This window comes from Ceratosolen solmsi, unplaced genomic scaffold (assembly GCF_000503995.2).
Source record: "Ceratosolen solmsi marchali unplaced genomic scaffold, CerSol_1.0 scaffold10, whole genome shotgun sequence".
Taxonomy (NCBI): domain Eukaryota; kingdom Metazoa; phylum Arthropoda; class Insecta; order Hymenoptera; family Agaonidae; genus Ceratosolen; species Ceratosolen solmsi.
In genome coordinates, this window is record NW_011948412.1 from 519,038 (window position 1) to 539,235 (window position 20,198).

At 21.9% G+C, this 20,198-nt stretch overlaps 1 protein-coding gene across 1 annotated transcript in view; it reads right to left on the reverse strand.

Annotated features, from left to right (window-relative positions):
- Positions 1–3,070: 3,070 nt before the first annotated feature.
- The window catches only part of LOC105363939 (neuromedin-B receptor), a 52,870-nt gene continuing 35,742 nt past the window's right edge, over positions 3,071–20,198 (reverse strand). The window contains exons 2-7 of the mRNA XM_011501765.1: positions 17,251–17,496; positions 14,858–15,006; positions 12,760–12,959; positions 8,237–8,418; positions 7,613–7,827; positions 3,071–3,275 (exon numbers count right to left, since the gene is read on the reverse strand). Of these exons, the coding sequence (XP_011500067.1) occupies positions 3,083–3,275; positions 7,613–7,827; positions 8,237–8,418; positions 12,760–12,959; positions 14,858–15,006; positions 17,251–17,496 (1,185 nt within the window). The 3' untranslated portion in view covers positions 3,071–3,082. The remainder of the gene's footprint in view (positions 3,276–7,612; positions 7,828–8,236; positions 8,419–12,759; positions 12,960–14,857; positions 15,007–17,250; positions 17,497–20,198) is intronic.

A 20,198-nucleotide genomic window follows, 5' to 3' on the forward strand; every position in this document is an offset into this window, starting at 1 on the left:
TTCCACTTCCTTCCGGACTCAGTCCCGAATGTGCTAATCGGGAAAGTGTCGGAAGTGGGGAGCCCTTACTATTGGTCACCTCTTCTTGGTCGCCTCTCCCTTTCCTGGAATTTGGCTAGATGAAGGGTCCTCTCGGGCGTGGTCGTTTTTTCCGATGCGATCGACCAGATGCGGCGCACTTGGAGACAATGCAAGCATTGTCCCAAAGGCCGAGTCCGCACGCAAGCCTGTTGCTTGTTGTTGCACGTGCAGAGTTTTGAGTTGCAGTGAATTTTCAGGAAATGTTTGTACTCGTTAGTTTACGTATATTCGACACTCAGTCAGAATCTACGTCTTCTTGGCAGTAAACACATCAATTTTACCGTACCGGGAAAATATGAGCACGCTTGAAAATAGGCAAGAGTAAATAAGCAAATTATTCACTGGAAATATTTCAGATGTTTTATTGTATTAAAAAGGTCTCTCATTCTCAAACAAATAGGTATTAATTATTTATTGATTATAATACTATATTTCTTATTTCCAAGTAAATTTTGGCCATTATGTACGTAACAAACACTATTATCAATAATTTAGTAGAATAATGGTATAACTCGTTCATTTTTTATTCATTTTTCATTTTTTATAATATATATTATTTTTCATTTTTAAAAGTCTAATTAATTTGCGATTTGTTTGTAATTTATTTTATGTATGTAATTGAAATTAACAACTACATTTACAATATTTTAATATTGCACATATTTATAATGTATCAGTGAAAAATTCCAGATCAATTATTGAAAGTACATTAACTTTTTAACATTAATATTTGGTATATTAGATTTCTATATTTTAATTTTATTATTATTGTTTGCTTGTATTTTCTTTTACTTTTCTATTGTAAACTATTATAATAAATAAAAGTTTAGTTTTATAAAATTAATTAAAGACTATTATATATTATAGATATCCGATTTGCAATATATTTTATCAATAACAAAGTAGAGTTCGACCAAGTAAATAAAAATATTAAAAAAATTTTTTAGAAATGCAATTAATATTATATTTTTTACTAAATTTAAAGTTATAACTATTTCAAGAACTATTTATAATTAAATGTGTACATATACAAAAGTTTATGTAAATAAAATTTTCTTATTTTATATTGATATATAAGTTTTATACTTATACTAGTAAAATAAATATAAAAATCAATTATATAAACGTAGACAATTTTTATTATTTTATAAAATATTTTATCGTAAAATACATTCAATTATTACTAGATATAAATATTCGAATGAAATAATAAATTCTATAATGAATAAATAGAATTAATATGATTTCTTTCAATAATATTAATGTACGAATTAGTATAGTTTTGTGGATACTGATGAGTGAACATGTAAAATAATTTTTCATTAATATATATAAACAAGTAGGTATTTAATATTTTTTGTTCTTTATTAATTTCAAAATATTAATAGTTTAAATTATAATGAATTTAATTTTAACAAAATTTTTTTAACTAATAGAATTTATTAAAAAATAAAAATGAATAAATATCGTAATTACTTTGGAATATTTTAACACAAACACACACAAACACATAAATATATTGCTTTACACCATATCATGCCTCATCAATTATAATTGTTTAAATAAGTGTAATAATAATGATAAATTAGAAAATATGAATAATATTATTAATGTAATAGAGTAAAAATAATTAAATAGATACAACATTTCATTAGTAGCACCTTAAAATATATTACAACTATCTTATCATAATTGAATATTAAAATTATATCAAATTAAATTTGTGGCAAAGACGATAAAACCAGTATAAAACTGAAATCACTTTTTTAGTATAAAAGTATCAAAAAACATATAATTCCAAATACATTAGAAAAGTTGTAATAAATAACGACCGAATAAAAAATAATACAACATAAAAACTTCTAAATTTTGATTAATTTATTTATGTTCTAATTATATTTCTTAATTTTATTTTAAAAGAATTAATTTCATTAATAAAAGAAGTTATTTATTTGTAAAATATATATAAAATATATAAAACTATTTATTTATACTTGTTTGTATTTATGTATTTATATTTATATATTTTATATTAATTTATTTTTTTAATTTTTACATTGTGTAAAATATTTCGCTTATGAATTTTTAAAACAATTGACTATTTATATCGAATATAACAGATCATTTATGATGTCCCAAAATATATAGTATTTGATACAATATTTTAGATTAGCTTATGTTTAAATTACAAACTGATTGATCTAGTCACAAAATGAAAAGTGTAGTTTTCATATATTTTTAATAAAATAAAAATTCTAAAAATGATAAATCAATCTAAATAGTCTAAAGAAATGTTATAAAAGAATTATATAAATGAAATAATTAATATATTTAATTTCAATTATTAGTTTGACTCAATTTATTTATAAATCTTATTAACTAATTAAATTTTTAATGTCAGCTAATGAAAAATAATTACGAATAATGTACTGTATTGTTCATTAATAACAAGCATTATAAAGTATTAAAATGATATTAAATTATTAATATTTTATACCGTCAAGGCTTACTTAGTTTACATTACAAATTTCTTTGAAGTTACATTGATTTTAGACACATTAAGTACTTATCCAGTTGAAGAAACATGATAATGAAAATTAATATTAAGTATATTATAAGAGCAATATTTCTTATCAAAAATATTTCTTGGTTGATTGTATTCATAAATTTTTATTTGTTAATAAATTTCAAATTAAAGTATAATCAAAATAGTTTGTGTTTGTTTATAACTATATTTACAATGTTTTATTTAAAATCCATTTTTAACATCTAAAGAAATTTGAGAATATGAAATTTTTGTTAAAAAATTTTTTTTTTTAATCTTTTATCTTATATTATTAAAAATATAACAGTGATCGTTTGATATGTTTAATTGATGTTAAAATCTTTAAAGCAAAATGGTAGTCAAATTTTTGAATTCTGTATTTACTGATAATTATTATATTTATAATGTTTCAAACATTCGATTTCGTCATAAAAAAATCGGGTTTTATTAATACAATTATCCTGAAGTTGCTTTGTTATCACTTGCAAAATGTAATATACTTGATGTAGATTCTTGCGTATGCCTTCTATAAGTTGAGTTAAAACTCGTTTCATAAAGAATGCTTGCTTCAGCCCTTACTCTTGGAAATCTTTGATCAATAGCAACTCTTCTCGCAACAGGTAAACAATAGCAAAGATATCTATTAAACCTAAAATGAGAGTTCCAAAATATATATTATATATATTACAATAACATAAACAATTTATATATATATCATTATTAATTATTTAGTAAATAATATTTACACTATAAATTATATACTATACTTGAAAATCATTAATATTGATATTTTTATAACAAATTTGTATTTACATATAAAAATTCCAAGCGCGAATAAATATTGAATTATAATTTAATTAATGAATAAATCAGTTTCATGGTTTTAGATCCAATGTATTTTGAAAATGTTGTTAATGCATAATATATATATATATACAGTTAAAATCAGAGAAAAAGTTTAATTAGATCTATTTTTATTAATTGTATTAATGTAATAAATTTAGTAAAAATAAAATAAATAAAAAATTGATTTAAAGATTAAATATCATATTTTAAAACATAAATATTAAAAATAAATATTAAAAACAAAAAATTAAAAGTTTTCAGATTAAGTATAAATAATAAGTTAATAATTTTCAAACTATAATAAATATGAAATGTTAAATATATAAAGTTTTATTAGCTTTATTATATAACAGAAACAGTCATTCACACTTTTATATTAATTTCTATTAGTATACTATAAAATACTGATAATATTATTCAAATATAAATTCAGTATTCTTAATTAAAAAAAAATTACAATAAGTAATTGTAAATAACTTTTTGAAGGTATAAATTTCTATTTAAGTAGAAATTAAGTAAAATTATTTAAGCAAAAATTTTATTTATACTTTTTATATTGCTCGTATATTTTATATTATATATTATTACAAATATTACTTATTATTTTTATTTTATTCGACATTTTAAAGAATTCTTTGCTCAACAAAAAGTTTATTTCGTAAAATGATTTAGAAGACTTTAAAATCAAAATGTATTATTTCAATAGGTATATGCTTATATATATATTTTTAACAGCGATTAATATATGTTTTAAGTAATTGTTACAACTTGTAAAAATTTAATGTATTTTATATCGCCATCTAATATATGTTATCTATTTAACTTTTATGTAACATAATGTGTCTTTTATATTTTTTTTTCATCAGTGTATTATTTTGCAAATAAAAATTAAGATTTATAGAAAGTCAATATTACGTAAAATCAGAGTACAATAGATCCTTTAATATTTAAAAATCTGATATTAATACGTTATGAGATTTAAGAAAGTATCATAATAATTTCTAATGCAGTAAACGAATAAATATCTATACTTTCTTTAATCATATAATAAATTTAACACACTGATTTTATATATATATATATGTATATCAGATTAAAATAATGTCGTGCATTTATAAAATTCATTATTGAATATAATAGTATATGTAAGTCTTAGCTATTTTATGGACTATTTAAATAATTACATTATTATTAAGAATTTGTTATCTTAATTAATATTCTTTCAAAACAATGTTCGGGATTGGAGCATCTTCCAGGAACTTAAAACTGTGAGAAGTATAAGCCGTCTCTTTTGTTTGTAAACATTGATTCTGCAAATTCTCGAATATTCTACGTCTTATTTTCGAGTGTCCTACAATATTTCCGCAATACGTCACGAGGATCCGGAAACTTACAATCTAATACCTCTGAACGACGTGCATACTAACGCCAAGTGTCAACTGCCTCAGAATCCCAAGAGTTCATCGATTGAATTCATCAACAAGAATCATTCCTGTATTTTTAAATTAAACAAAATAAACAGCACAACAAACAAATGTGTTAAATATTGAATAAAAACTCTATCCCTTCCACTTGCCCGCACATCTCTCCCACATAACGCCTCGTGGTCTTTTAATTAATTCTAAACAAACAACAATAATAAAGGTAATATTTTAATTTTTTTTAAATTAATTATTAAAGAAGCATAATATAATATTACATTAAATAGTTATTTTAATCTAGCAAATTTCCTTTCATATTGGTTTATTAAATTTGATAAACTTAGATATTAATGTATTTATTTATTTAATTTCAAATCATTAAATGGGTCTATTTAAATTTTTTTATACAGAAAGATTATCAAAAATCATCTTTGAATATGAATTATTTCATGAATTCTAAGAGTCTTATTTATGTACATTCAAGTTCTGTAAGGAAAAAATCTGGAAAGAATCTTTAAGAAAAGTTGATTGCGGCGGCTGGAATTCAAAGCCTTTCTTATGCTCGACGAATGCTGAGATGAGCTACTGTTTTTTTCAAATTATTTAAATTATGTTTTGTTTAAGTTTTTGTTTGTTTGTTTAAGTTTTGTTGATTGCTTCAAGTAAGAGAGAGAGAGAGAGAGAGAGAGAGAGAGAGAGAGAGAGAGAGAGAGAGAGAGGTATTGTTTTGCAGTGATGAAGGTGCTTCCTTGTGTCCTTGATGCTATGGAATTTACTGTGGATGTTGAGTATTGAGTTTACGCAGATGTTGTAAGGGTGACTAGCTGGTACAAAATAAAGGTGTACCTTATGAAATATCGTCAGCGTATACTTTGGTGATTGTGTATCTGGCGCACTTTTTTTATTACGAACTTGTTATTGCAGATTCTGTTAATTATGCACACGTATGTGTGGTTCGATTGCCAGGCTTGTGGTTGAGTTTCGTAATCGTAATTGATAACTGATACTAGATAGATTAATAATAACAGATGAGTGAGCGAGTAGTAGAATTACAGTGAGCCAGGTGTGTGGCGTCTGAGTGGATGTTAAAAAACAGTGCCACGGTGCGTGGCGCGCTGCTCTTAAATATTCGCGTAGCAGCTTGCAACGCCGACAGCAGTGCCGATGCCTGTTGCTATGCCGAAAATTGTCGTGACGTCAGAGAACGAAGATCTGGAATATTCTAGAAGCATCGAAGGACACAGCCTTGGAATGTTCTAGAAGCTTCATCGGCGCTTCTATGCGGAAATATTGTCGTATATTCTAATTTACGGTGTAGGAAAATTCCCGGATTCGCTAAATCGTGTTTACAAATGTGAGCGTCCGGGAGCTTGTACTTTCCTCAATTTTAAATTCTACTTAAACGGCTTCAATCCCGAACAGTTATATATACTTTGAATAACGTTTAAAATTCAATCTATTCAATACCTTTTTATATAATATGCTATCGTGCTAAAAAAATTATATCAAATATAATTTAAGTAATATATTAAATGCTAGATTAATTAAAAAAAAATAATATCCAGTTTATTAGTTGCATTTTATAATATTAAAAAATATACAATTATTTTTTATTTAAAATGAAATTATTATATTTTTATAATAATTAATCATTGATTTATAAATAGATTTTAAATGCTTTACGTAAGACAATGTATATTTGATATAAACATTTTTATAAGCTAATTTCATTAATAAATTTACTTATAGCTATCAATTTAAATTAATAATGAATACTATTTTTATTAATCGTACCTTCGATTTTACATGAATTTTTTCAAATAAAGTTTGAGTACAATTAAGCTCATAATAATCTTGTATAAAATTGAATATAAATTTTAATATTTTAAGAAAAAGAAGATCAAGATCGATAAGAATATTTTACCTTTGTCTCAATGTATTTATAATACTATCTACATAATAATACACTATAAATGTAGGCGTGATTTTGAGATTTTAAATATTAAAGAAGTTCATTTTATAGTTCAAGTTCGTTTAAACTTAAAGTTTTGTATACATTATATACATAACAGTTTATTTATAAATTATTTATAATCAGTAAATTAAAAAAATTATAATTATTATTATTTATTAATAGTTTATAAAGACGATTAATGATAACTTTACATTGTTGATATACTTAATTATTATAATAGAGACTAGATTTTTTATGAGATTTTTATAATATGCATTTGATACTATTTTAATAAATGAAAATGTCATTTTTTACATAAAATTTAAAAAGTATAATAAATATTTTATAAATATCATAATAAAATTAATATAAATAATAATACTATAAAAATATTATTAAAATATTATAACATCAACAAGCTTCAATATAATAATCATAATACTAATATTAAGATATCCAATAATTACAATTTCTTAGAGAAGTACTTACATCTGCAGAATAAATATTTTATTTAATTATATTTTTTTATTTTTGTTTAAATTAATCGAAATTATTTTAAAATGAAGATTTTGAAGTACAAAAAGTGCATAAATCTGTACATAAATTTTTAATATGAATTAAGCTGCGCATAATTACCAATTGTTAAATAATGCTGGGGAATATTCATGACACATAATTTTTATGTTACACTCACTTTGTAAATTCATTTCAATTTGACATTCAGTATTAAAACATTCAAAATTATTTATACTATAGTATACTCACTTTTTTCGAAAAGTGCTGCTAATAAAATACAATGCAATAGGATTTACACAGCTGTTGATAAAGCTCAAGCAAAAGCCTATTATACGAAAAACATGCCAAAATTCGTTGAAGGCTTCTCGAGATGCAGAGTAAAAGTGAAACCATAGCATAAATATGTGGTACGGTAGAAAGCAGATGAAGAAGATAATTACAAATGCTACCACTATTTTTCCCAACTGAAATCCATAGTAATATTCATTTCAATGTATTAATTCAATTAGTATATATTATGCATTTAATGGTAACAAAAAATAAAATATTAAATGAATTATTAAATTTTATTCATTTTATATTATCAAAACGAGTCTTTTTATACAACCGAATAATTTTTATATTAGTTAATTATTATCTTAAATTTTTCTCGAATATTTGAAAAATATATTTAAATTTCAACTCTTACATTTTTTTTTATAAAACTTTAATTTTGTTATCATAGAATGAATTTCATAGACGAATTTTTTATATTTAACAGTAAAAAAAGTGAAAATTTAAGTTAATTTGGATTTTTAATAATAACTAATAAAATTAATTTTATGAATTACTTTTAATAAAACAATGAAATACGATTTTTCTCTTTTATTTAACCTTTTTCCGTGCCCGTATTTGTTCATATTGACGTGGTGCTCCCGGTTGTTCTCCTGGTATATTTCTTGTTGAGAGTTCCAAATGATGAGCCATACCCAAATAAAATCCTGATATTATACAAAGTGGTATTGCGTAATAAATAAGAAATTTTAAAAGTACTATACTCTTCTCATAACACGGACCTTTAATTAATAAATAAAAAAAGGTGCTATTATCTTTTTATTCATTATAATTTTGAGAAACATTATTATTAGACCCATTATAAGAATCAAAATAATATATCTCATTTTTACAGTTAAACTTAGTAAATATATTAAACCTTTAAGAAGAATTTGTGATGATTTAAACAAACTTCTAGTTAGAATTATTGGCATGCAGGAATTTAAGATTAATAATTTTTTAAACTAATTTGACAGGTACAAAAGACGTTTCTTATCAAAGTAAAAATATATAAATATTTTACAATTCATCATATTATACACAAACAGATAATATTATATTAAATTAATATTATATTAAAGAAGTATAATAACTATAAAATTGATAATTAGTAATGAAATATAAGATTTGGCAGAAAACTTCAGGTACAATTTATTAAAGATAAAATATTACTATTTCTTGTAAAAATGATATTTATATTTGATTCGTACAATAAATTGAATTTAATTTTTACTTCACTAAATCTGACTTCCGTATTTAAAACATTTTATAATTTATTTTGATTCGTATAATTAAATAATATTGTGTTAATATTGTAGAAAAGTTTTATAACTTCAGAGATACAAATAAACATAATTTCCATATTTACGTGCATATTAAATAACATATAATAAAATTTACCTAATGTTTAAATTATATTATTGTTGATATACACTTATTTATATGAAGTAGTTTAAGCTAATTTATATTTATAAGATTATTGATTTACTTCATTTGTACCTGCAATACTAATTTTTGATACTTTATGTTTTAATATTTTATCAAAAATATGCGAAACTGCAATTTATTACAAGATGTTATATGCGAGTGATAACGGCATCCTATTGTCTATCATGAAATTACTTTTAAAATTGTGGAATCAGAATAAACTTTATAAATAATAAGCTTTTTTAATTAGTATTGAAATGCAAAAGAATAATTTGTTCTTAAATCACATATAGCCTTGATTTTTATTGAAAATTATGTCAATCATACATTTTAATTTAAAGAGTTTTAATAGTTTTTCATTGTATACTAAAAATTTAGAACATATTATTAAATATTATATACATTTAAATAATACGAATTTCTTTTTATATATTTACAAAATATATTTGATATTTTTAAAAATGAAATTGTAAAGCTTATACAGTGATCTATATTTATTGATATAAAATATTTATAATCCAATCCATACTATTAGAAAGTACTTCTGTTCACGATGTTGGTTATTGATGATATTTTTACGTAATTATAGAGCCATACGAAAAAATATGTTCTGTACATTAAGAATACTAAAAATATGTGATCTCTTCAAGATTTTTATAATTTAGTAAATAATCCGTAAGGATTCAGTGGAATCTTCTTTAATGCTATGGATTTTTCGAATATTGATTAACGCGAATCTTGAATCTGAAATGAACTTTTCGTCAATTTCATTTGCCGCAGTGTTATATGATTACCGGTTTTTATAACCATGAAGGTACCATTAACGAAACAAATTTCTAGAACTTATTTAAGAAAGCCTGCTTTTGCTCACCGACTACTCAAATATGAACTTGTTATTAATAACCCCAATGTTACTAAATAAATATCAAAGATATTATCAAAGATATTATCAAGAATGTTAGATTGAGCGAGATACAATTTATCAGAGTAGTTGTTTGAAAATATAGTGACTGAGCTCACAATGTAGCTGTATGTTAGGATTGCCATTAGCTAGCAGGGTTAGTCTCTTTACTGAATTATGAATTCCCATCGAATACTTGTAGATATCGAAAATTATCTTTTGCTTTAAAATTAGCAAGGATCTTTATTACGAATATTAGAAAAAGATCTTTATGCTCTACTGATTGTACTAGTTTCTTGACTGTTCCATTCTTTTCAGAGTTTATTATAATAGTATCTAACACAAAAAGAGTATTTCGACGTGATCACATTATCCCTATACTTTGAAGTGTGATGTGTTTAACCAGATTCTTATAACATATACATAGTACATGTTATAAGATGTATGTAATTTAAATATGATATTTATAATGTTTGAAAATACAGTTTTTAAATCAATTCAATTAAATTATTGTGACAGATAAAATCAAAGAAATTATAGTATATAAATAATAGCATAATAACATAGATTTAAAAATTTTAAAGAAAATAATCAACAAGATTTATTCATGAATTACTGTAATTTTTAATTACATTATAAGATTAAAATTTAGATAATAAAATAAAAATCTAGTAATTTAGTAATATAGTAAAACTGATTCATTAATTTATTTTGAGTCTTAAATTATTGGAATAACCATAAGAATACATGTTAATTAAAAAAAATAAAATACCATTAGTGAAAATTTTTTATTTAAATATACGATTTAAATTATAATGTCTAAATGGTGCTTAATTTCCATATTAAAAAAAATAAAATATAAGAAAGAAAATAATTTATAATATATAAATTAATATATATTATATATTATATAATATATAAATAATATAATATATAAATAAATATAATATATAAATCTTTAATAAATGATATATTATTACAATATAATTTAGTACTATTTTAATTCTAAAAAAAGAAAGAAATACTCTATACCTGTAGGTTAATATACACATAATAATTAGTCTAAATATATGTTGTCATTCAACATAAATAATAGAATATGCTTGAAATATAATAATTCTTCATAATTTTCTAATTAAAATACGTTCGTAAAGTAAAAACAAAGATTATAAGATTTTAAATATATTATAAAATATGTCACGATATTTTTATATAAGGCACCAACTATATTTATATATTTATTTCATATTATTGTATTAATTAAATTATATTAATTCAATATTATCAATTATGTTCCAGTATATCAATAAAACTGTATTATGTTAATAATATTACATTATATTAATTAATTTGTTGGACCGTTTGTACATTTAATATGAGTATGTAATTTTTAAAAATCAAATTTATTATTATTTTTTTTATTTATAATCATCGTTATTCAATACAAATTTTATTATAAAGAAATGATATTAGGTTTTATTTTTATTAATATTTAAATTACATAAAGTTTAGTTTTATAATGTGTTCGACAATAGAGCAATTTGACCTTTGTAAGAGAAATTCACGACACAAGTTACATTTATCCTGGATTCATATGAATAATTAATGAAAATTATTACTAATAGTAAGAAATCTGATTTCTAAATAAAAAATTGTGTTGGTATCGCATGAATAATAGGTTAATTGTAAAAAAATACATTTATAATTATAATAGCTTTGTTTAAAATTTATACTTATGATTAATGTTTTGTATTTTATAATCTAATTTCATATTCTTATATCAGAAATGATTTATAATATTGTGTTTATATATGGGAATTGTATTTGAATATTTATATGAATTATAACAAATAAAAATTTGAATTGTTTATATATAAAACGTCTTTAATTTCAGTGAGTCATTATTATTTCTTTATTGGGCTATTTTATTTTAATTTGACAGCTGTAAATACTATAATAAATATATATATGTAGGTAAATATTATATTGTATTATATTGTATTTTATAGAATTATTAATATACATATTAATAATATACTCATTTTTTAAGTTTTTTTCAACTTTTAAGTTATTAATCTAAATAAAGTTAGTCATATAAAATTACTATAATACTAATTTATAATTGAGACCATTTAAGCATCAGTTAAACAAAAATCATCATATACCAAATTTATATCTATTAAAATGTATTAGTCTAATTTATAATTGAAAGTAAATTTATAATATAATATAAAATTATATATTTATAATATAAACAAATTTTTTTTTGAAAATGTAACAATTCACATTTTTAAATGTGATAATTTTATCAAAATTCTATTATATGTCCGTGAGTTAATATTAAAATTATTTTTATAAAATCGTGAATGTATTTGAAAATTATATAAACGTATAACTTTTCTTTTTTATTAAATTAAACCTACAGTTTCTTAATTTTAATAAATTTAGTATTTTACGTACGTCGATTCGATCAAATAATACCTATTTTCATTTTTCCAAACAATTTAACATCTGTGTGTATAATTTGGAACAACTAATTTTGCAAAAAGTTCATTATATCCTTATTCACATTTAAGTTTTCTATTAAAAATTGGAAGTTTCCATTAAAATTTATTAATAACATAAGTTTTAAGAAAAATTTCAATTAAATACAAAATAGAAAAGAAGTAAAAAAATTGAAAAAGATAAGGATACAGTTTAATAAGCAAAAGATTTTACTAAAAAAAATACATATTCGAAAGTTACTATAAATTACCAAATTCCTTCGGGAAAGGATTGCAGATAGTGATACTGTAATTGCCATTTATAGCTTCAGATGATATGTGAGAGAAGAGCACCGAGGGCATAGCTAGTATACTTGCCAGTATCCAAATTAAACTCACAGTTAAGATCGTCAACGGTTTGGGTGACATTCCCGCTATGTGTCGCCGAATTGGATTTACAATAGCATAGTATCTGAAAGTTTACTCTAATTATTTTTTTTATCTTTATTCAATTAACAAGTCTATTGAAAATGTAGCCAATCAATTTAACATTAACTATCAATTTATAAAGTTGTATTCATAATTTTGTTCAGAATATTACTTATTCCTTACAAAGTACAAATTAATTTAATCTCTTGGTATATAAAAATAGAGAAATTTATTAAAGATAAACCAAAAATTTTGTTAATTAGAAGTATTTCTTTTTTAATTCTTCAAACACGTTATTTTCAAGTATTAAAGATTATATTTTAAATCGAACATTTTCGTTGTATATATAAATACGTTATAAATGAATTATTATTTTCATACAAATTCAATATTCTTTATAATATATGTGTTCAGGATTGAACTACCCAACAACAACAAAAATTTATTGTTTATTATAATATTATTCCGATACATTATATCTACATTAAAGCGTAATATTTGAATTATTCCTTACGAAAATTCTCGTTGAAATTCAAGCCTTATGCTATATCCGCATAGCACCAAAAGAAGATTCTCGAACGTACTAAAGTTTGCCTTCCGAGAATTCACCAAAGCTTCCAAGAATTACAACGATAAATGTACGCAATCATATATAAGGAGTAATGAACGGCGAAGAAAATAAGTCTTATTGAGTAAGTCAAGTGAAATTAGTGGTAGTCGTACCAGTGCACGTTATACACGTCTAAGGGAATCCGTGCAAGGTATACTCATTATTTAAATTATTTATTCTATATTGCGAGCCAGCTATCGGTGCGTCCTTCGCAAAATGACAATACAGGCCGCCTTGAAGGCGACATCATAGACTGGCATCTCTAGCAAGCTACTTATCATTATTTATTGTTATTACGACATATCGCCGACATTATCGGTCAGGCCTCTGCAACTTGATTATTATCAGACCGCTGAAGAAGGCGCCGATACTGTCTGGTCACACTCATTACTGCGGCACAGCGTCGATATTATCGGTCAGGCCTCTGCAACTTGATTCTTGTCAGACCGCTGAAGAGGGCGCCGATAATGTTTAATATTCCCCACCAATTCATTTCTTGAGATTCACCACTAACAATCGCCGAATAATGCAGCCACGGATTCGCGACTCTTGCTATTCTCTCCCATAAATAATAACTCAAAACGCGTACCCAATACTATGAACACAGTCCTAGCCTTGTACTCCCCGACGACGTTCTATATTTTATGGTCAACTGTTAATTCACGACGAGCTCAACAATTCTCATAACGATCGGTAACAACAACAACAACCTATGTAACAACACCTTAAATAAAAGACACTAAAACCAATTGCGTTTACACTGAATTCATTCATTAGCCCCCCCCCATCGATATTAAACCGGTGGTAAGGTGTAATCCATCCACCTTGATATATAAATTTTTTAATTTTATTTATATATAAATATTTTATTTTAATATATTTACTGCATATTAAATCACATGGGTAGACAGATAAAGTATATTTTATTAACAATTAAAATGATAAAGTATAAGTCATAAATGTGGTAAAAAGTACTTTTGCCAACATAAATTTTTCTATAAAATTAATTTAATTACAATAATACTAAAGTACCGGTAGGTATCATAAAAATATAAATTATATTTGCTTACGTTTTAATATCTTATAATACATAACTGTGCAAAAATAATGGATAACCGAAATAAATAAATATATATGTATGTAATATATATCTATATCTATATATATATATATATATATATATAGATATATGTAATTCTTGTATAATATATAATGAAATATACGATAAAATACATTAAAATATAACATGTTATAATTTGATATTGTAACTGGTAAAAGATAATAAAAAAATATGAAATATTTTAATTATGTATTATAATAAAATGATTCACCTTTCAGCTGATAATGCAGTGAGAGTAAATACCGACACACCTATGGAAATATCCTTAACGCATTCAGATAATTTACAAACAGTGAGACCCCAAGGCCAAGATTCAATCGTGTAGAGTATTGACGTAAACGGAACACAGGTCAAGATTACCTACAGTAGTTAATATACATAAAGAATATTTACATATAAAATAATTAAAACCCTAAATCAACAGAATAATTTATAAAAGATATGTGCATTAAAATTTGTTATGTTATATATTATATAACACATATTATATAACATATATTATATATTACACAATTTACCAATTTATTAGTAAAAAAAAGCTGCAAACAATCAAATAAATTTATATAATGACATTATATAAATATGTTTTACATCGCCTTAAGTACATTTTAAAATTAAACATAAATCAAATGTGTACATTCGAGAAATCACGATTACTGCGATTTGACGAACTTCTAAATATGCATTACAATTAATATATACGTGAAAGCTAAGAAAAATTACTTTATTTCATTAGATAACTGAGTATTTATTAATTTATTTTTAAATAAAAGTTATCAATACCTAATAAAATTACACAAATTTTATATTTAGAAATAATTTTAACAATTAGATAAAATTTCTGACATTTTTATTTGTATATATATAAATAATATATAAATAGATATATAAATAACTTTTAACTAAATTTATATTTCAGTTTCAATGATATTTTTGTTGTAAAAATATTTTAAATACATAAATAATTAAACAATTATTAATTGTAATAGTGCTTTAATATATTATTACGTAAGTAAACAGAACCAAAATTTAAATCTCTGTCACTCCTTTTATTCTGTTTTTTTTTTTAAGGAAAATTGAGAAGTACTTTAATAATGCTGAAGTGACATATTGCACGTATATTAATGCATTCGAATGTATGTGCTTCTCTCTCTCTCTCTCTCTCTCTCTCTCTCTCTCTCTTTATATATTTATTTATATTTTAACTATACAAATATAAATTATTAATTTTTTTGTATATAATTTAAATTTTAAATAATACATTTTAATAATTCTTACCGTATTGTTCAATAGAATATAATCAAATTTATTTATTGATCTTATAAAAAAATAAGTTATTTGCTGTTTCAGGCTACTTCATAATTTATGCAGATTAATTATTAGATCTAAACTCACAGCTACGGAATAAACTATGGCTGTTTTATTATTATATTTCAGGTTTAGTCTGATAGCCCATGTTGGGAAATAAGAATAAAGATTATCGATGTATATAGTTATGGTAATTTTACAGTATTAGTATACATAATTCTAATTTGCAGATAATTATATATTTTTTAAACAAATATTTTTATTAGTCTATTAGGTGTATATTTAAATTGTAATTTTACTTGATGGAATAAACAAATTTCATTTACTTTTTTAAATTTAAAGAGTTAGATAATTTAATGGTAAGATTTTTATTGTTTGTTTTTAAATAAAAATTTCTCATTTGGTCAATAAATGATTTAATTAAAAAGTAATTATTTTTTAATGAATGATTTAATTAAAAATTAATTTTTTTTTAATGAACACAAATAAAAATTTTAAAACGTTTATTGTATTATTTCTTTTGAAAAATTTAATATGGAATATAAAGTTTAAAAATAATTTTAATCTGAGAATTCTATTAAATTAAAAATGGAAGACAAAATGAAAGAGAGACAAGGATAGAAGGGGGAGAAAGAAAAGAAACAACAAATTAGAAATTCTTTTTTTTCTTTTCAAATTTTTTTTATTATCTATAACTATAATATTGATATAATATTTCTTGTTTGATTTATTAAGCGAGAATATATTTAATGAAAAAATAATTATATTATTACAAAATTTGACCATTTATTGCAACAAAACAATTTAACACAAATTAAGAATTAAAATATTCTCATTATTTTTATCTTATTGTATCAAAATCTATTTCAATATTCTTTACTTTTTTACAACAGTAGAATGGAAAAATAAAGAATGAAAAACTATTTGTTAATGTTGTGTGATATTTTTCAAAGTATAGTATACGTAGAATAAAGCAGTATATAAAGTTGCTTGAAACATAGATTGCAGCTATTTATAAAACTATTATAAGTATTTTAAGACATATGATAATTATTTAAGTTTTAAAAGGAATAACGTAAAAAACAAAAAACAAATAATAAATAACTGTTTCTGTGAAAATCTTGTTATAGTGTTAATTATGTTATGCAAAAATGTTTTAATGTAAAAATTATTCATAAAACCATTATTAAAATTAATTTTAATATCATAATTTTATAGAATTATTATAACATTAATACAATATTATATTAATAATACAATATTTTAATATTACTAATTTTATAATTTATATATTACCAAAAGGTCTCCCATAGCTAACGAAAGAACGTATGTGTTTGGAATATTCCTCATATTTGCATTTCGTAATAACATGAAGATTAGTACTCCATTACCGGCGATACCAACCACCAAAATCAAGAAAAATAGTATTGGTACAATATATGTTTCTGGTCGTTCATTATAAGGAATATATTGTTCATCTTCATTTACTTCTTTTAAACTGTATTGTTTTGATAAATTTAGATATCGAGTCATATTACTCATCTAAAACATAATTGAAGTGTTTAATAGAAACTTAATTACATATGATCTTTAATATATTTTTTAATAAAAGTAATTAAAAGCATAATAAAACTAATTAAAAATATAATTCATTACAATATTATATACATTTTTTCTTGTATTACATATTTTATATATTTAAAAAATTTAGTTTAAACTGCTCTCTTTATTATCTTCTATTAACAGTAATATATTATATAAGTACTTTCAAAGTCATATATAGAACACAAAATTTGAAACCTTGAAATTTTTAATTTTCATAGACTTAGAAAATCAACTTTCTTAATACTTTCTTACTATAAAGTTTGATTAGAAGATATTATGCAGAAAATGTATAAATTTGTTAAGATTAATATTGACTTAACAAAAATATTTTCCAAAAAGTGATAAAATATAAATTTTTTAAATAATTATTTCTATTGTTATTTTAATGTGTTTTCTATCCAATTAATCAAATATTTATGCCTTTTTAACAACAATACAAGTTATACAATAAATTTATGAAATTACTCACGCATACGTACATGTAGAGCTGTACGCGCGGATACACATTTTCATATACAAATAATATTTTATTGAGTGTCATTCCTTACAATATATTTATTACAAACAAATATAAAAATAGAAGAAGAATTTCTTTATAAATAAGGTATATCTGAATTAAATTATAATGTAAAAAGAAAAATCTAAATTAAAATCAAATGATAAAATATTTGTTCCCCATAAAATTACATCATTACAATGAAAGTACTAAAAAACATAAAATGAGACATTTTCCTAGCTGATTCAGTTAATTGGAATAATTTTTTTTTAAGAATATGACCTACAACCACCTTCCAGCTATCGAGGAATACATCTTCAAAATGGAAAAGTATCTTTCATTTATAGTATAAAATTCTAATACATGGAAATGTAGTGTATAATTACTTAATAAAAAATTATTTTAATATAATCTTCAAAGTCTATTAATTTTCATTTTATTGTCCTGATATCTATCATTTTTATTTTATCGTGATAAAATGTATGGGAAACAGTTTCTTGAGTAGAGAATTCTTTCTTAATTCAACCCTTTCTTCGGCTCTAAAATCTATCTTAAAAATTATGTAATCCGTATTTGTCAATATATTTGAATAACATGTACACTTATTGATATACTTTTTTACTACCTGTTTTATAAAATATTTTTGTTATTTTTTATGTACCATACTGTAAGATAAATTATTAATAATTTAACTTTAATATATATTTCATGTTGTAAATATTAAAAATGATTATGCATTTGTTCGCATTTTCATATTTTTAAAATTAATCATCTTTCAATATAGTGGGGACATATATTTACAATAAGATTTTATAAATATTTATAAAGTAATTCTTATTTCATATTAGTTTATAAAATTATAAATCACCGTTTTTTAATATTATAATAACGAAATTATTCTTTTCAATAATTTCTAAAAGTTAAGAAGACTAGGTAGATATAAAATCGATCTTATAAATTGCATTTTTTAATAAGAAAATTCTTCTTATAATATCGCTGAGTTTATATCGAAATTCTTAGAATACTCTATATGGAAGCAATGATAATAAAATAATCCATAAATTTTCGATTATAAATAACAATTTCAAACGCATACTTTTACAATTATATTGTTTTACTATCGTATTCTAATTTTTTAATACAACCTCGGGTTTATGTAAAAATATAAAATGTACATTTAATTGTTACATTTTAGAATGGTTCAAATTTTATTATATATATATATATATATATATATATATATATATAAATTACCATTTTTGTACAATAATTATATGATTATTAATTCTATTTTCTTGGAATCCATGGCGTATGATAATTGATATATGAAAAATGGTACATACGATTTAAAGATAAATTTTTAAATCATAAAAATTTCCAAATATAAGAAAAATATATCTTATGTTATAATCACCATTCACGTGCTTATTATTAAATATTCTAAACAACAGTACATCTTAATTTCCTTATTTTTGAAATGGAAAATATCTAGAAATTATACGATAAATATAATAGAAAAAAGAGAATTATTAAAACTGAATGATTATAAAAACAAATTCAAATGAAAAAAGTAAAAATAAATAATAAATAATTTGTATACGAATATATGTGTTACAAAATATTATATGAAATTAATTAATATATATGAAAGAAAAAATAAAAATAAAATAATTTTTTTTAAATATTTATAAAATAAAATAAATATAATAAATACAAAAATTAATTAAAATGAAATTATGGTAAGTAAATTCAATGTAATAAATTAATATCTAACTTCTAACTAATTCAAAATAATTAATAAAGATATGTATAGAAATATATAACATAAAATATAAATAGCATTTGGTGAAAAATAAATATTAGATTAATCAACAAAATAAATAAAAATAAATTTAAAAAATATAATTAAAAAAATATATATATCATGAAAATAAATATTTATAATTGAAAAAAATTGAAAAAATAAAAAAAGAAATTTTAATATTCTTCATTAAAATGGCAATAAAGTAAACTATACGATCATGAAACTGTTTTAAATATGTATTAAATATATATTAAATAAAACTGTATTAAATCTAATTTTATTTCTTTAAATGAGAAAATTTTTAATAATTGTTCCTAATGTGTGATAACACATAGTACA